This window comes from Triticum dicoccoides, chromosome 2A (genome assembly GCF_002162155.2).
Source record: "Triticum dicoccoides isolate Atlit2015 ecotype Zavitan chromosome 2A, WEW_v2.0, whole genome shotgun sequence".
Lineage (NCBI taxonomy): Eukaryota > Viridiplantae > Streptophyta > Magnoliopsida > Poales > Poaceae > Triticum > Triticum dicoccoides.
In genome coordinates this window covers 672908062-672926292 of record NC_041382.1, presented here as the reverse complement: position 1 = coordinate 672926292, position 18231 = coordinate 672908062, and the positions used below count along the sequence as shown (strand labels likewise).

Here is an 18231-nt window from a genome sequence, read left to right as displayed (position 1 = left end):
CGGATCGTGAAGACTATATCAACCTCGTTGTCATAACGCTTCCACTTACGGTCTACGAGGGTACGTGGACAACTCTCTTCCCTCTCGTTGCTATGCATCACCATGATAGATCTTGCGTGTGCGTAGGAAATTTTTAGAAATTACTGCGTTCCCCAACATACACCTCCATATCCGTCGACCCCGAGCTCATCCCGCGCGGCCTCGAGGAGGATATGACCGTCCGGCTTGCACTCCGCCACTCTGAGGAGGAGGCCACCCGACGACAACACTTGGACCCCTTCCGCCGGGAATCCATTGCGTCCGCCCAAATGGCGCATGGATTTGCCGTGAGGTGTGTCACCGCTGCCTCACCGGAGGCAGGGCGGTCCATCTGGCATCCGAACACGATGGCAGACGCGCAACCCCTTCGTTGGCGTGCCGAGACGGAGATGAACACATGGGCGTCGTCCGAAGCAAATATGGCGTGGCATGCCTACCGTGCGAGGCAGCGGGCGCGGAAGACGGCGATATCCCTCGCGGCGATGGACATTGGCGAGTCAGAGTCGCATTCCCTGGCGCCCCGCATGGTGCACCAGTCTGGCGCCACAACCGTGTCGTGGTGGATGTCGCCGGCTCCTCCAAGACGGATCCATCATCGATCTCACGTCCACCGACACCATCAAAGTTCTGTGCTCCGACGAGAAAGAGTAGGGCACAGGAGACAACAACGCCTTTAGTCCTGCGAGCCAGCTCCGCTTAGATTAGGTTTTATGTTGCATGTAATTGTATGGATTTGAGCTTTTTAAATTGAGGTATCTAATTGTGGAAGAGATTATTTGAGGACAGACTGCTCACTCTCGGATGCTCTAAGCCCTCATGGTCTAATTTATAGGTAGGGTGGTCATGGTATCGTGGTTTCCTTTCTTTTGTGTCGGATGATATTGTGGTTTTTGGCAGGTGTTTTTGTGTTCGGTGTTGTCATAAGCTGGACAACACAAATCATTGTACTCCCTCCGGTCCTTTTTACTCTGCACATTGGATTTGCCGAAAGTCAAACTTAGCTAAGTTTGACCAAATTTATATTAAAAATTATTAGCATCTATGATATCTAATAAATATAATGTGAAAATATATTCCGAAATGAATCTAATGATGTTGGTGTTGTTATGTAAATGTCAATAATTTTTTATATAAACTTGGTCAAAGTTAGATGAGTTTGACTCCAGACAAACCTAATATGCAGAGTAAAAAAGACCGGAGGGAGTACGATCAAAGTTATTAAACTGAGGTGTGGTCCGGTTCATGGATATTCTGAGAGGCTCTACCGTCTCCCTATCATCAGGTCAGAGCTACCACCTACCGGTCCAATAAACTAGTACGAAACTCTCGTTGTGTTGTCCCTACTGTTTGCCTGTCACTTTCAAGTTAGAGTAGCGACAAGTGGAAACGCTAAAACGTATAAACACCGGACTGCAGCATAGTTGGCGGATGTCAAACTTCACCAAAGCCATTTCGTGCAAAAGAAGTCACAAATGATGTACATTATTCCGAGTTTCATGGGCGAAGGTGGACAAAAATTTCCACTTTGCCAGTGCTAAACAAAGAGAAAACAACAAGAGAAAAGTCATCTTGGTAGGTTTGGGCTACGACCCTATCCACCTCCGGCGCTGCGAAATAGTCACCCCGGAGATGCTAATCTGCTACTGTCATTTCTGCCAGAAGACTAAACTGAAATCAACTGATGATGTGCTATTCCTGGGTTATTATCATTCTTGATCATGGGCTGGCTGCTGTTGCTCCTTCCATCTCACCAAGGAATCCAGGAACTCCATCACCTGCGTGGCAATTTGGCCAGTGAAACGGCCAGATAGGTGAGAAATTGACCGAGCAAAATCAAAAGGGATGCAGAAATCAGGCATGAAAATTGTTAAGAGTTTTTACTTCAGATGGAGCTCTCAGCGAGTAGAAGGCTTCAGTCTCCTTGGGCACCTGTGAAACTATAATTCCGTACCCACAGTTCCGCTCGCGAAGCACCTGATCATCGTGGCAAACAAACAGAAGAAAGGTGGTGTTTGTTCAGTGGAATCGTGACTGGAATGAGCATATGGCCCTTTCTTCTGAAGAAGAATAGTTTAAAACCTTGAACGCGTCTTCGTCAGTTCGGTCGTCCCCGATGTAGATAGGAAGAACGCTTCCAGGGTCATCTAGCCGGAGCGACTGGAGCAGGAACTCAACTGCCTTCCCCTTATCCCAGTCGATCACTGGACGAACCTCTAAAACCTGCGCCATTGTACGTGGTGAAGAGATGCACATTTCTGTCACGCTGATAGAAGAGTTAGAACACGTAGTGGAAGGAAGATTTCTAATGTTCCTACCTTTCGTCCGGTTGTTAGTTTGAGACGAGGAAAAGACTTCAGCACATCATCGACAAGCTGCGCGACCGAATTCCAGTCCTGGAAACAGGCAAGACAGACGAAAAATTCAGAGGAACTTGCAGTGGTTGCCGTAAGTGGAGACAGTGGCGGAGCGTGAATCAAATATTAGGAGGGGCCAAATGAGTGTATATGGCATAGAAAAGGCTAGGATGATCAGAGACACCGGACGATTAGTAGAGCAATTAGCAGCTAAGTAAATGTATTTGGTAAATTTTCCTCAATTAGCAGCTAAGTAAATGTATTTGGTAAATTTTCCTCTTGGAAGGGGGGCCAGGGCCCGAAATTGTCCCCACTACGCTCTGCCACTGAGTGGAGAGGCAAGAGCAGCTAGAGAAACGTGAGATCAACTCTACCTGCTTGTCGACGTTGCGGTAATGTACAGACACACAGAACTTGTTGTTCTCAACATTTGCACCCTTGATTGATCTTGTGGCCTCCACTAGGGAGTTGTAAGCCTGTTGTGCAGAAAACAAAACAAAGTAAGTAGGTTAGTATTTTCATTGTAGGGTGACATGTTTATTGTTGTAACTTTTAAAAGTGTTGCACTGTGTACCTCAGTGATCATGGGTAAAAACTCACTTGCAGGCTGGAAAAGTTTGGCTTCTTTGTCCTGTAATAAAGCAGAGTTCCGAGAATAATCATAAACCTAAGCAGAAACACATATTTGTAGTATTAAGGCAAGAGCAAAAAGGAAGCAATATTTTTTTTGCCAATATTTTCAGGCAATCCAATAAAGCAATTCAACCGACCCTGACTTCTGTAAACGAAGAAAGAAGTACTCACATCTTCTGTTTTATTTTCAGAATCTGCAGAAGATAGCATTATGTCCATACCATGACTTCCAGCGTAGTAGAGCTCTTTCAGGTTTACAAATTCGAACACCTGAACATGAAGGGGCAAGGACAATACCATCAGCTTCATACAAGTAGGGATTATTCCAACGGTCACATGCCAACTCGTGCAAAAGTTGCTCAAACCTTGTCACGGGACCTCCCGCTGACGATCGCTGTAGGGAAGAACTTTGCGACATTCTTCACAGCAACACGCATCTGAAGGAAGTTTTCCAGATTGAGCAACCAAGTTACATACATAAAGGCGTCAAGCAATTTTTCAGAAGCAACCATATTTATACATGCATAAGGCGTGAAGCAATTTTCAAAACCAAGCATTTTTATCAGAGTTGTGGGTTACCTCTGGGGACATGAAAGCCTTCTCGGGATCATTGACAATAGGCGAAAGCGTGCCGTCATAGTCCAGAAACAAGGCGATCTTCTTGCCGTGCGCACTTGCTATGATCCGGTCGAAGGAAGTTAAAGCAGAAGGGCATGTTGCCTGCAACAAATGGCAAAACTTTAGAAACCTTTGCATGAGACACCAAATAGACAACTGAAAACCGAAAGAAATATTGATCTTACCAGCCAAGCTTTGTAAGGAGAAACTTCATCAGACAGACCATCAGAGTCAGAATGCACAGATGGCTTTATATGGGTTGACGTTGGTGTCATCACACCGAGCAGTCCATCGACGACTTCAACAAGTTTACGTCTGCTGATGTATGTCACACTCGCGGAAGAACAGGGATGCCTCTTGGATGTGACTGAAGATGGCATGAGATTTGAGGGTACTGAAGATGGCATTCACAACACTGGCTGGCTTTTGGCCACATGATCCGACATGGCAGGCAAGCTATTGCTACTATACACTTGAGAAATAAATCAACGAATAGGCTAATTGCAAATTGGGATCAAAACTAGGTGGAGAAGGGGTTCTGTTAACTACTCCTTGTCAATGAAAAACCAAAGAGTAGATTTAACCCACAGTCTTGTCAATGAAAAACCACTTCTTCAGCGTTTTCTTGTCAGTGTAAGTGCGCACACGGTTCCTTATCAGAAAGTTACCAGTGATCTGATGAAAGAAGTAAGGTAACATTAGACATAAGTGCATCCACGCATAGAAAACCCAAAATACTTACAATCGCATTAAACGGTGTACCTTCATATACACCGGTGTGAGAGCGCATGTGCAATTGTGCGTCACAAAAGTGAAACTTCAGTAGGAAAGGAACCACGTAATTCAACGTTCATATATACTTGATCAGATATCATTGCTGCATGAGTCAAAGAGTAAGTCGTCCATGTCACTGATCTAAAAACGTCATAATGCTCCAAGGATTTCATCACATCATGCATGCATGGACCGGATTTGTAATGACATAAAGCCCCACATCAGTGTCCTCATGAGTCATGACTCAGAGGATGATGAAAACAACAGCATAGATTTCCTAGGCAGAACTTAGATTTAGTTTTTTTTTGGATAAAAGGGAGATCTGAATAGATCTGCCTTACACCACAGATTCGAAATAATCACTGCTTATAATCAAACAACACGTGGTCTTCTACTAGATTAGGAATTCCGATGATCCCTTCTAATAGATTAGGGATTCCGACGGTAGAAGACCACGTTAATCTAAAACGGAAAGAAATAGAGATGGATTATGAATTCGAGACAAGAGATTCTTTAAACCAATTGCACAATCGGCTGCGGAAGGGGAAAACACAATCGGGAATACGGAAATTTGCAATGGAGAAACAAACCTGGTTACGAAGAATAGGAGATCGGCGTGTTCGCAAGGAAGAAGGAGCAGAGAGGAAAATGCGGCCGTCGTGGAAGCTTATATATATAGGAGAGCGGAGGGTAGAAAGGGGATTTCCAACCCCGTCTGTTTTTACTTTCGGCCAAAAAACCCGGCAGATCCTATATGACGCCCGATCGTCGCTACTTCGCTGCAGCAGCGAAGCGAGCGAACGAGGCGACACGGGCCGGCCCACTTCGAGCGACCACCCGGTTTTCGAGACCTTCTAGTAAGTTCCCTGAACCGGGGTTTTCTTCTTTTGCCCTTTTACCCGTTTTTTCCTCTCTTTTTTTCTGTTTTTGTTTCTATTTCTTTTTCCTTTTCTTTCATTTTATCATTTATCGTTTTTATTTTTACACTTTGTTTTCAAGAAAATGTGTTGAAATCCCAAATTTTGTACAAGATTTAAAAAATTGTCCATTGTTTTCAAATTTTGTTCACAATTTTAATTTGTCCAGTGTATATCATAAAATGTTCAATGTGTATTTAAAAGTTTTTCCAGTGTATATCAAAAATAGTTCAATGTGTAGTTAAAAATTCTTCGGCGTATGTTATAAAAATGTTCAATGTATATTTGAGAATTGTTCATCGTATATAAAAAATTCAATAAATGTTTGTTTTTCATAGTTTTGATCATGTTTTCAATAACTATTCATGTTTTTCTAAAAAAATCATGTTTAAAAAGTTTTTTTGAGTTTCAAAATTTGTTCAAGAAAACATTATTCATTTTTTAAGGAGGATTAAAAAAATGGACCTGCCACTGTGCATCATATTTTTAGGTTGGCGCTGTAATTTAACACAAATACATTAATAAAATGTAGAGGGTTCAGATTTAAAATCATGGCACTCGGGCATAGCGATAAGCATTAAACATAGCAAAGTCATAGCAATATCAATCTTAAAACATAGTGAATACTAGGGATCAAGCCCTAAAAAATCTAACGACGGTTACATAAGAAATCTCATCCAAATCCCATCTACCTCCATATGCCTACAAAAAACTTACTCACACATGGATGTGAGCATCATAAAATTGCCGGTGGAGAAGGGTTGGTGATGATGACGTCGGTGAGTCCCTCTCTTCAAAGCGAGAAAAGGACTCTAGATCAGGGCTCCCGATGAAGAATAGGAGGTGACGGCGGCTCCATATTGTAAAATGCGATGATGATTTTTTTGTGATTCATCGTATGGTGGTGGCTAGAGGCCCCACACGGGTAGGTGGCGCGCCCTGGGAGGGTTGCCGCGCCACCTAGACCTGTGGCGGCCTGGTGCCTCCCTCTAGTACTTCTTCACTCCAAAAATATTTATTTATTCTGAAATAAAACTCCATAAATACCCGTCCAATTCCGAGCACTTTTATTTTTGTAAAAAAACACCATGGTAGTTCTATTGAAAACAGCGTCAGTCCGGGTTAGTTTTATCGAAATCATGCAAATTAGAGGCCATAACAAGAGCAAAGAGTTTGGAAAAGTAGATAAGTTGGAGATGTATCAAGTATTAATTATACTTTTAGCTCATTGTTGGGTTCGACACTCTTACTTATCGAAAAGGCTACAATTGACCCCCTACACTTGTGGATTATCACCCTACTGGAGTTGACCTGACCATGTCGATAACAGTCGGTAAGTCTTCATGCAAGTGCTCTTAAGGACCAACGCCCTGGAGTCATAATCGTCGTCGTTCAACCCTTGAATCGATTTGAAGTGCCGGACACCATAACTCACCGCCGCGCATGCACGACGACAAAACCTAACCTCACCGCCCCATGGATATAACATGAATTTACGCCGGAGCTTTGCCGATTTCGTCCATATGGACGAACTTGAGGATCATCGGAGCCCTGAAGACCAACTCAATGAAGAAGCACCGCCATCCACCCGAATACCGCCCTACAAGGACTAAAAATCATAACATAAACTATTAGCCAGAGTAGAGGCACCGTGATTCTCCTCCCCACCACGGGCTGCCGAAGTGGCTGGCAGAGGGGAGGCGAATCCACGATCTCGCTGGTGGTTCTTGGAGCGGAGTTGTAAACCCTTGCCGCTGCTAGGGAAGAGGAAATGCTAGATGCATATAGTTTTTTTACTTAGAGTAAACTTTTGTCAAAAAAATGACTCAGGATCGTGATCGACAAACTGCAGCAATGACCATATCCGCACCAACCATCTCACATCACCACACAGGCAATGAGGTTTCTCAACACCAGTGCCTTGAGGAAGGAAACGATTATCAAGTGTCGTGTCACTAGATTCAACCATCACGGATAGCATCTAGGTTATCATCCTGAAGAATCAAATCGGAGCATATCTTCTAGAACCACCGGGCACAGGGGCGACGCGGTGAGACCTCCTAATTGGCACGTTACGCACCAGTTGGTGCTCCGGCGGTCATGCATGCTTGGTTTGGGCCGGCCTTGTTTAGAGCTCATGATGATTGCTTTGCCTCGCTACTATGCGCTTGGTCGCAACTTTTTTTCCATTTCTTTTGAAAAAACCCAACACAGTCCTTAAAACTAAAGGGATGGCGGTCTTCCTTAGTTCGCTATCTTCGGATGGTCAATGGTTGACCTATCAACCATTCACCGCTCACCATTTGACTTTTGTAAAAATAATCTTTTTAAAAAAAATACAAAATATGAAAAGATTTCATAGATTTGCAAATAATAAAGGAATTGGAATTAAAAAAAGCAAATAACCAAAAAACTTCATGAATTCCAAAATGTCATAGAAAAAGTTCACTAATTTTGAAAATGTTCATGACTTTTGAAAAAGTTTGTGATGTTTTAAAAAAGTTGGAGAATTCAAAAAAGTTCATGGTTTGAAAAAAGTTCATCGATGTTGAAAAAAAGTTCACGAATTTGGAAAAAGTTCACGGATTTTGAAAAAAGGTTTGTGGATTTGAAAAAAGTTAATCGATTTTGAAACAATATTTCACAGGTTTGAAAAAAGTTCATCGATTTTGAAAAAAAATCATTTATTTTTAAATGGTTTATGGATTTGAAACAAAGACGCAAAAGCTAAAGAAAAGTTAATGAATTTGAAAAAAGTTCATCAATTTTGGAAAAACTCACTAGAAAGTTAGCAAATAACTAAAAAAAGTCCGTTAATTTGAAAAAGTTCACGAACCCGAAACCAGTTCACGAGTTCAAAAAAAGTTTGTGCATTTGGAAAAACTTCATGAACATTTTAAATTTCACGGGTTTCAAAAAAAAGTTGTGTGTTTGAAAAACATGCACAAGTTCAAAAAAAAATCATGAATTTCACGAAAAGTTCATGCATTTGAAAGATCCAATTAACGAATTTGGAAGAAGTTTATGATTTAGAGGGAATAAAGTTCACAAATCTGGGAAATTGATTCTCGGATTTGAAAAAAAAACTTGAATTATTTGAAGGGGAAAAGTTCACAAAAATTCCAAAAAGTTCAAGATGAAATAAAAACATTCAGAAAAAATGATATTTGTTAGGAATTTGAGAAAACTTTCATGAATTTGATGAATTTAAAAAAAGTTCACACATTTAGAAAAAGAAAAATATGAAATAAAAGTAAAAGATTAAAAACTGTCCAGAAAACAAGAAAACGAATAAGGACAAATTGGTGAGAAGCTTCCCATAACCTGCTGGAACCTTCTAGAAGCTTTAGAAAACCGGGTTTTTTTTAAGGCAAATTGAGAAAACTGGTTGGGTATGTTCCGAAAAACAATCAGGGCCCATTTAAGGTACGAAGCATGTTTGGTCGAGAAAGAAAATAAAACAGGCCGAGCCCAGGTGGGATGGGGTGTGCGCACGTTAACCGGCCCATATCATGCGATGAAAGCATGTAAGCCCATTTATTTAGCATCTAGAGACTCTTGAAGAGTTGAGGCTGAAGATTCTCACTAGTGAAACATGACTCTGCCCCCGTGGTGAACTCCGGCGACTGGCGTTGTGACGATTCTCCCTTCCCCTTGATCCTTTCCTCTGTGTCCTCCTTGATTCTTCTCTGATCTATTTGCTCTCCCATCTTTTCTCATGTTATTTCAATAGCCTGTCCCTCATCCACAAGCTCCGCCTCTGTTCTTCTCAAATCCAGAGCATGAAAGGTGAAAAGCGGTGGCGACTTTCGGTGAGTATCTGGTGATTGGCGTGATGCTGCCCTTCCTCCCCCCCGCCCCCTCTCCCATGATCTAATCTCTTTATTTCCTTATCTTCCCCTTCATCCTCTTTTTATCCCTATCCCGATTGCTGGCCTGTGCTCCATCTTGGTGGCGCGGTGCTGATTCCCTTCTTCTTCTAATCCTGCCCATCTCAGTTGTCGCCTCTTGGATCCCCCGTCTTCCATAGCCTGATTCACCCCATCCCATCTCATTTCTCTCTGGATTCCTTGCCTTTAGTCCTCTTCCTCCCAGATCCGTTCGGTGGCCTCAAGATCCAAGCATCGATTGTTGCTTCACTTCTTGTCCGCTCTTGGCTGCACCGGGGCCTGTGCTGATGCTAGCTTCGCCATGAGGGCCATTGCTTGGAATTGTCGAGGTATGGGCAGGGGCCTCAGCAATGAGCGGATGTTATACCTGGCTAACTTGATGCGGTCCACGAAGGCTCAGATAACTTTTGTTTCAGAAATCAAGCCCTCCAAAGTTCGTTCTATTGATCTTGTTAACAGGTTTGATGTTACTAATGGTTTTGTTGTTCCTTCTAGAGGTACTTTAGGAGGGCTTTGGTTAATGTGGACCAATGATCTTAAAATCTCTGTTCATAGTGCTGCTTTCCACTATATATATTAGCTAAAGTAGTTCACGTAGATTCGGGGGTCAACTTTTGTTTGATTGGCATATATGGTGACCCGTATCATAGGCATATCCAAGTTTTTTCTTTTGTGTATGATAATCTAGGCATGCCCATGATGTGTATGGGGGACTTGAATGACATCTTGTATGATATTGATGGTTGTAATGGCAATGTGAATAACTATCGTATGCATGTTTTTCGTTCTCTTGTGAAAAATTGTGGCTTGTTTGATATAGGTTATAGTGGTCCTGCCTATACTTGGCGTGGTAGACAACACACTTCCAATCCTATTTATAGATGCCTCGATCGTTGTTTAGTTAACTCGGATTGGTGCATGCACTATCCTACTACCAAAGTTCTTAATTTGCCTATAATCCTGAGTGATCATGCCCCCATTCTAGTGTCTACTGAAGGTAATTTTGTCAAGACTCGACAAACTTTCAAATTTGAAAATTGGTGGTTGATGGAAAAATATTTTCATGCCTTTGCTAAGTCTGCCTGGAATGCTACTTCCTCATCTTCTTTTGCAGTAAAGTCTTCTTCTTTGGCAGGATCTTTAAAAAGATGGTGGGGGTAGTGACTGTTTATTAAAAACACAAGACTCTGCTAAGTGGTAACACGATGTATAGAGTCTGACACCTGCCCGGTGCTAGAAGGTCGGAAGGAGAAGTGTGATAAGCTTTGAATGGAAGTCCCGGTAAACAATGAGCTTTTGGATTTGGAAGCTCGCATCAATCAACTTCTGCAACTTCCTTTCCAGCAGCAGAATCACAAGTTAGAAACTTGTCTCACTGCTACATATGAGCACACTCTTTCTAAACTTAATCAATTCTATAAGCAACGCAGTAGGAATAAGTGGGTTGTGGCTGGTGATCATAACACTAAATTTTTCCACCAAGCTGTTGTCAAGCGTAGGAAGAGAAATACCATTTGTTCCGTTAAGGATGAGAATAATATGATTCATTTCAATCCTACCGCTATCATGAATACCTTTATTAACTATTTTATCTACATTTTCTCTTCTTCGAATAATATTGTGAGTACACCTTACCTTTCCACTCAATGGCCCAGCGGCTCTTTGGATCCCACTTATGCTCTTCCTGACAATCATGAGATTTTGTAGATTCTTAAGGATATGAAACTCAATGCTTCTCTAGGACCAGATGGTTTTAATGTTGAGTTATATTTAGCTACTTGGGACTAGATTGGATATGAGGTAACTCAGCTTGTTATTAACTTTTATTTAACTGGAGTTCTTCCTCCGCACATTAATGACACCAACATTGCTCTCATTCCAAAAAAGCTTGTTCCTCAAGTGCCTATAGACTACCTGAATGAAATATGCCCTAGAGGCAATAATAAAGTTATTATTTATTTCCTTGTATCATGATAAATGTTTATTATTCATGCTAGAATTGTATTAACCGGAAACATGATACATGTGTGAATACATAGACAAACAGAGTGTCACTAGTATGCCTCTACTTGACTAGCTCGTTGATCAAAGATGGTTATGTTTCCTAGCCATAGACAAAGAGTTGTCATTTGATTAACGGGATCACATCATTAGGAGAATTATGTGATTGACTTGACCCATTCCGTTAGCTTAGCACTTGATCGTTTAGTTTGTTGCTATTGCTTTCTTCATGACTTATACATGTTCCTATGACTATGAGATTATGCAACTCCTGCTTACCGGAGGAACACTTTGTGTGCTACCAAACGTCACAACGTAACTGGGTGATTATAAAGGTGCTCTACAGGTGTCTCTGAAGGTACTTGTTGGGTTGGCGTATTTCGAGATTAGGATTTGTCACTCTGATTGTCGAAGAGGTATCTTTGGGCCCACTCGGTAATACACATCACTTAAGCCTTGCAAGCATTGCAACTAATGAGTTAGTTGCGGGATGATGTGTTACGGAACGAGTAAAGAGACTTGCCGGTAACGTGATTGAACTACGTAATTGTTGGAAATATGCCCTAGAGGCAATAATAGAAGGATTATTATTATATTTCCTTGTTCATGATAATTGTCTTTTATTCATGCTATAATTGTGTTATCCTGAAATCGTAATACATGTGCGAATGCATAGACACCAACATGTCCCTAGTAAGCCTCTAGTTGACTAGCTCGTTGATCAACAGATAGTCATGGTTTCCTGACTATGGACATTGGATGTCATTGATAACGAGATCACATCATTAGGAGAATGATGTGATGGACAAGACCCAATCCTAAACATAGCACAAGATCGTATAGTTCGTTTGCTAGAGTTTTTCCAATGTCAAGTATCTTTTCCTTAGACCATGAGATCGTGTAACCCCCAGATACCGTAGGAGTGCTTTGGGTGTACTAAACGTCACAACGTAACTGGGTGACTATAAAGGTATACTACGGGTATCTCCGAAAGTGTTTGTTGGGTTGACACGGATCAAGACTGGGATTTGTCACTCCATATAACGGAGAGGTATCTCTGGGCCCACTCGGTAATGCATCATCATAATGAGCTCAAAGTGACCAAGTGTCTGGTCACGGGATCATGCATTACGGTACGAGTAAAGTGACTTGCCGGTAACGAGATTGAACGAGGTATTGGGATATCGACGATCGAATCTCGGGTAAGTAACGTACCGATTGACAAAGGGAATTGTATACGGGGTTGCTTGAATCCTCGACATCGTGGTTCATCCGCTGAGATCGTCGAGGAGCATGTGGGAGCCAACATGGGTATCCAGATCCCACTGTTGGTTATTGACCGGAGAGCCATCTCGGTCATGTCTACATGTCTCCCGAACCCGTACGGTCTACACACTTAAGGTTCGGTGACGCTAGGGTTGTAGAGATATGAATATGCAGTAACCCGAAAGTTGTTCGGAGTCCCGGATGAGATCCCGGACGTCACGAGGAGTTCCGGAATGGTCCGGAGGTGAAGAATTATATATAGGAAGTGCAGTTTCGGCCATCGGGAGAGTTTCGGGGGTCACCGGTATTGTACCGGGACCACCGGATGGGTCTCGGGGGTCCACCGGGTGGGACCACCCATCTCGGAGGGCCCCATGGGCTGAAGTGGGGAGGGGAACCAGCCCATAGTGGGCTGGTGCACCCCCCTTGGCCCACCCCCTGTGCCTAGGGTTGGAAACCCTAGGGTGGGGGGGGGGCGCCCCACCTGGCTTGGGGGGCACTCCACCCCTTGGCCGCCGCCCCCCCTAGGAGATCCCATCTCCTAGGGCCGGCGCCCCCCTAGGAGATCCCATCTCCTAGGGCCGGCGCCCCCCTAGGGGAGCCTATATAAAGGGGGGAGGGAGGGGCAGCCGCACCCTTGACTCTTGGCGCCTCCCTCTCCCCTGCTACACCTCTCCCTCTCACAGAACAATAGCGAAGCCCTGCTGCGGTGACTGCTGCATCCACCACCACGCCGTTGTGCTGCTGGATCTTCATCAACCTCTCCTCCCCCCTTGCTGGATCAAGAAGGAGGAGACGTCACGCTGACCGTACGTGTGTTGAACGCGGAGGTGCCGTCCGTTCAGCGCTAGGATCTCCGGTGATTTGGATCACGTCGAGTACGACTCCCTCATCCCCGTTCTCTTGAACGCTTCCGCTCGCGATCTACAAAGGTATGTAGATGCATCCGATCACTCGTTGCTAGATGAACTCATAGATGTATCTTGGTGAAAACGTAGGAATTTTTTTTGTTTTCTGCAACGTTCCCCAACAGTGGCATCATGAGCTAGGTCTATGCGTAGTTCTCTTTGCACGAGTATAACACAATTTGTTGTGGGCGTAGATGTTGTCAACTTTCTTGCCGCTACTAGTCTTATTTTGCTTCAGCGGTATTGTGGGATGAAGCGGCCCAGACCAACCTTACACGTACGCTTACGTGAGACCGGTTCCACCGACTGACATGCACTAGTTGCATAAGGTGGCTGGCGGGTGTCTGTCTCTCCCACTTTAGTTGGAGCGGATTCGATGAAAAGGGTCCTTATGAAGGGTAAATAGAAGTTGATAAATCACGTTGTGGCTTTCACGTAGGTAATAAAACGTTCTTGCTAGAACCCTATTGCAGCCACGTAAAACTTGCAACAACAATTAGAGGATGTCTAACTTGTTTTTGCAGCAAGTGTTTTGTGATGTGATATGGCCAAAATTGTGATGAATGATGAATGATATATATGTGATGTATGAGATGTTCATGCTATTGTAATAGGAATCACGACTTGCATGTCGATGAGTATGACAACCGGCAGGTGCCATAGGAGTTGTCTTTATTTTTTGTATGACCTGCGTGTCATTGAGAAACGCCTGTAAATTACTTTACTTTATTGCTAAACGTGTTAGCCATAGTAGTAGAAGTAATAGTTGGCGAGCAACTTAATGGAGACACGATGATGGAGATCATGATGATGGAGATCATGGTGTCATGCCGGTGACAAGATGATCATGGAGCCCCAAGATGGAGATCAAAGGAGCTATGTGATATTGGCCATATCATGTCACTATTATTATTTGATTGCATGTGATGTTTATCATGTTTTTGCATCTTGTTTACTTAAAACGACGGTAGTAAATAAGATGATCCCTCATAATAATTTCAAGAAAGTGTTCCCCCTAACTGTGCACCGTTGTGACAGTTCATTGTTTCGAAGCACCACGTGATGATCGGGTGTGATAGATTCCAACGTTCACATACAACGGGTGTAAGACAGATTTACACATGCAAACACTTAGGTTGACTTGACGAGCCTAGCATGTACAGACATGGCCTTGGAACACAGAAGACCGAAAGGTCGAGCATGAGTCGTATAGAAGATACGATCAACATGAAGATGTTCACCGATGTTGGCTAGTCCGTCTCACGTGATGATCGGACACGGCCTAGTTAACTCGGATCATGTTATACTTAGATGACTGGAGGGATGTCTATCTGAGTGGGAGTTCATTGAATAATTTGATTTAGATGAACTTAATTATCATGAACTTAGTCTAAAATCTTTACAATATGCATTGTAGATCAAATGGCCAACTTTGTCCTCAACTTCAACGCATTCGTAGAGAAAACCAAGCTGAAAGACGATGGCAACAACTATACGGACTGGGTCCGGAACCTGAGGATCGTCCTCATAGCTGCCAAGAAAGATTATGTCCTACAAGCACCGCTAGGTGAAGCACCTGCTCTCCCTGCAGAACAAGACGTTATGAACGCTTGGCAGACACGTACCAATGATTACTCCCTCGTTCAGTGCGGCATGCTTTACAGCTTAGAGCCGGGGCTCCAAAAGCGTTTTGAGAGACACGGAGCATATGAGATGTTCGAAGAGCTGAAAATGGTTTTTCAAGCTCATGCCCGGGTCGAGAGATATGAAGTTTCTGACAAGTTCTTCAGCTGTAAGATGGAGGAAAACAGTTCTGTCAGTGAGCACATACTCACTATGTCTGGGTTACATAACCGCTTGACTCAGCTGGGAGTTAATCTCCCGGATGACGCGGTCATTGATAGAATCCTTCAGTCGCTTCCACCGAGCTACAAGAGCTTTGTGATGAACTTCAATATGCAGGGGATGGAAAAGACCATTCCTGAAGTATTTGCAATGCTGAAATCAGCAGAGGTATAAGTCAAAAAGGAACATCAAGTGTTGATGGTGAATAAAACCACTAAATTCAAGAAAGGCAAGGGTAAGAAGAACTTCAAAAAGGACGGCAAGGGAGTTGCCACGCCCGGTAAGCAAGCTGCCGGGAAGAAGCCAAAGAATGGACCCAAGCCCGAGACTGAGTGCTTTTATTGCAAGGAAAGTGGTCACTGGAAGCGGAACTGCCCCAAATACTTAGCAGACAAGAAGGCCGGCAAAACGAAAGGTATATGTGATATACATGTAATTGATGTGTACCTTACCAGTACTCGTAGTAGCTCCTGGGTATTTGATACCGGTGCAGTTGCTCACATTTCTAACTCAAAGCAGGAGCTGCGGAATAAGCGGAGACTGGCGAAGGATGAGGTGACGATGCGTGTCGGGAATGGTTCCAAGGTCAATGTGATCGCCGTCGGCACACTACCTCTACATTTACCTACGGGATTAGTTTTGAACCTCAATAATTGTTATTTAGTGCCAAGTTTGAGCATGAACATTGTATCAGGATCTCGTTTATTACGAGATGGCTAGTCATTTAAATCCGAGAATAATGGTTGTTCTATTTATATGAGAGATATGTTCTATGGTCATGCTCCGATGGTGAATGGTTTATTCTTAATGAATCTCGAGCGTAATGCTACACATATTCATAGTGTGAGTACCAAAAGATGTAAGGTTGATAATGATAGTCCCACATACTTGTGGCACTGCCGCCTTGGTCACATAGGTGTCAAACGCATGAAGAAGCTCCATACAGATGGACTTTTAAAGTCTCTTGATTACGAATCATTTGAGACGTGCGAACCATGCCTCATGGGTAAAATGACCAAGACTCCGTTCTCAGGAACAATGGAGCGAGCAACCAACTTATTGAAAATCATACATACTGATGTGTGTGGTCCAATGAGTGTTGAGGCTTGCGGTGGTTATCGTTATGTTCTCACCCTCACTGATGACTTGAGTAGATATGGGTATGTCTACTTAATGAAACACAAGTCTAAGACCTTTGAAAGGTTCAAGGAATTTCAGAGTGAGGTAGAGAATCAACGTGACAGGAAAATCAAGTTCCTGCGATCAGATCGTGGAGGAGAATACTTGAGTCACGAATTTGTCACACACTTAAGAAAATGTGGAATAGTTTCACAACTCACGCCGCCTGGAACACCTCAGCGTAATGGTGTGTCCGAATGTCGTAATCGCACTCTATTAGATATGGTGCGATCTATGATGTCTCTTACCGATTTACCGCTATCATTTTGGGGCTATGCTTTAGAGACTGCTGCATTCACTTTAAATAGGGCTCCGTCGAAATTCGTTGAGACGACACCGTATGAATTATGGTTTGGGAAGAAACCTAAGCTATCGTTTCTAAAAGTTTGGGGATGCGATGCTTATGTCAAGAAACTTCAACCTGAAAAGCTCGAACCCAAGTCAGAAAAGTGCGTCTTCATAGGATACCCTAAAGAAACTATTGGGTATACCTTCTACCTCAGATCCGAAGGCAAGATCTTTGTTTCCAAGAATGGATCCTTTCTAGAGAAAGAGTTTCTCTCGAAAGAAGTAAGTGGGAGGAAAGTAGAACTTGATGAAGTATTAGCTCTTGAACCGGAAAGTGGTGCAACTCAAGAAAATGTTCCTGAGGTGCCTGCACCGACTAGAGAGGAAGTTAATGATGATGATCATGAAACTTCAGATCAAGTTGCTACTGAACTTCATAGGTCCACAAGGACACGTTCCGCACCAGAGTGGTACGGCAACCCTGTCCTGGAAATCATGTTGTTAGACAACGATGAACCTTCGAACTATGAAGAAGCGATGGCGGGCCCAGATTCCAACAAATAGCTTGAAGCCATGCAATCCGAGATAGGATCCATGTATGAAAACAAAGTATGGACTTTGACAGACTTGCCCGATGATCGGCGAGCGATAGAAAACAAATGGATCTTTAAGAAGAAGATGGACGCGGATGGTAATGTTGCCATCTATAAAGCTTGACTTGTCCCTAAGGGTTATCAGCAAGTTCAAGGGGTTGACTACGATGAGACTTTCTCTCCCGTAGCGAAGCTGAAGTCCGTCCGAATTATGTTAGCAATTTCCGCATACTATGATTATGAGATATGGCAAATGGACGTCAAAACGACATTCCTTAATGGTTTCCTTAAGGAAGAATTGTATATGATGCAGCCGGAAGGTTTTGTCGACCCTAAGAATGCTAACAAGGTATGCAAGCTCTAGCGATCCATTTATGGGCTGGTGCAAGCATCTCGGAGTTGGAATATTCGCTTTGATGTGATGATCAAAGCGTTTGGGTTTATGCAGACTTATGGAGAAGCCTGCGTTTACAAGAAAGTGAGTGGGAGCTCTGTAGCATTTCTCATATTATATGTAGATGACATACTTTTGATGGGAAATGATATAGAACTTTTGGACAGCATTAAGGCCTACTTGAATAAGAGTTTTTCAATGAAGGACCTTGGAGAAGCTGCTTATATATTAGGCATCAAGATCTATAGAGATAGATCAAGACGCCTCATAGGTCTTTCACAAAGCACATACCTTGATAAGATATTGAAGAAGTTCAATATGGATCAGTCTAAGAAGGGGTTCTTGCCTGTGTTGCAAGGTGTGAAATTGAGCTCAGCTCAATGTCCGACCACGGCAGAAGATATAGAAGAGATGAGTGTCATCCCCTATGCCTCAGCCATAGGGTCTATTATGTATGCCATGCTGTGTACCAGACCTGATGTAAACCTTGCCGTAAGTTTGGTAGGTAAGTACCAAAGTAATCCCGGCAAGG

At 43.2% G+C, this 18231-nt stretch overlaps 1 protein-coding gene across 1 annotated transcript; it reads right to left on the bottom strand.

The window, feature by feature from the left end:
- Nucleotides 1-1470: 1470 nt before the first annotated feature.
- Nucleotides 1471-5056, bottom strand: LOC119351828 (probable trehalose-phosphate phosphatase 1). The gene is made up of 12 exons (XM_037618621.1): nucleotides 5009-5056; nucleotides 4407-4521; nucleotides 3830-4319; nucleotides 3606-3746; nucleotides 3392-3463; nucleotides 3198-3296; nucleotides 2968-3024; nucleotides 2768-2869; nucleotides 2355-2432; nucleotides 2119-2259; nucleotides 1921-2013; nucleotides 1471-1814 (listed from the first exon to the last, which is right to left on the bottom strand). Exons 3-12 carry the CDS (start codon nucleotides 4049-4051, stop codon nucleotides 1746-1748), a joined length of 1074 nt encoding a protein of 357 aa, XP_037474518.1. The 5' UTR covers nucleotides 4052-4319; nucleotides 4407-4521; nucleotides 5009-5056; the 3' UTR covers nucleotides 1471-1745.
- Nucleotides 5057-18231: the final 13175 nt, after the last annotated feature.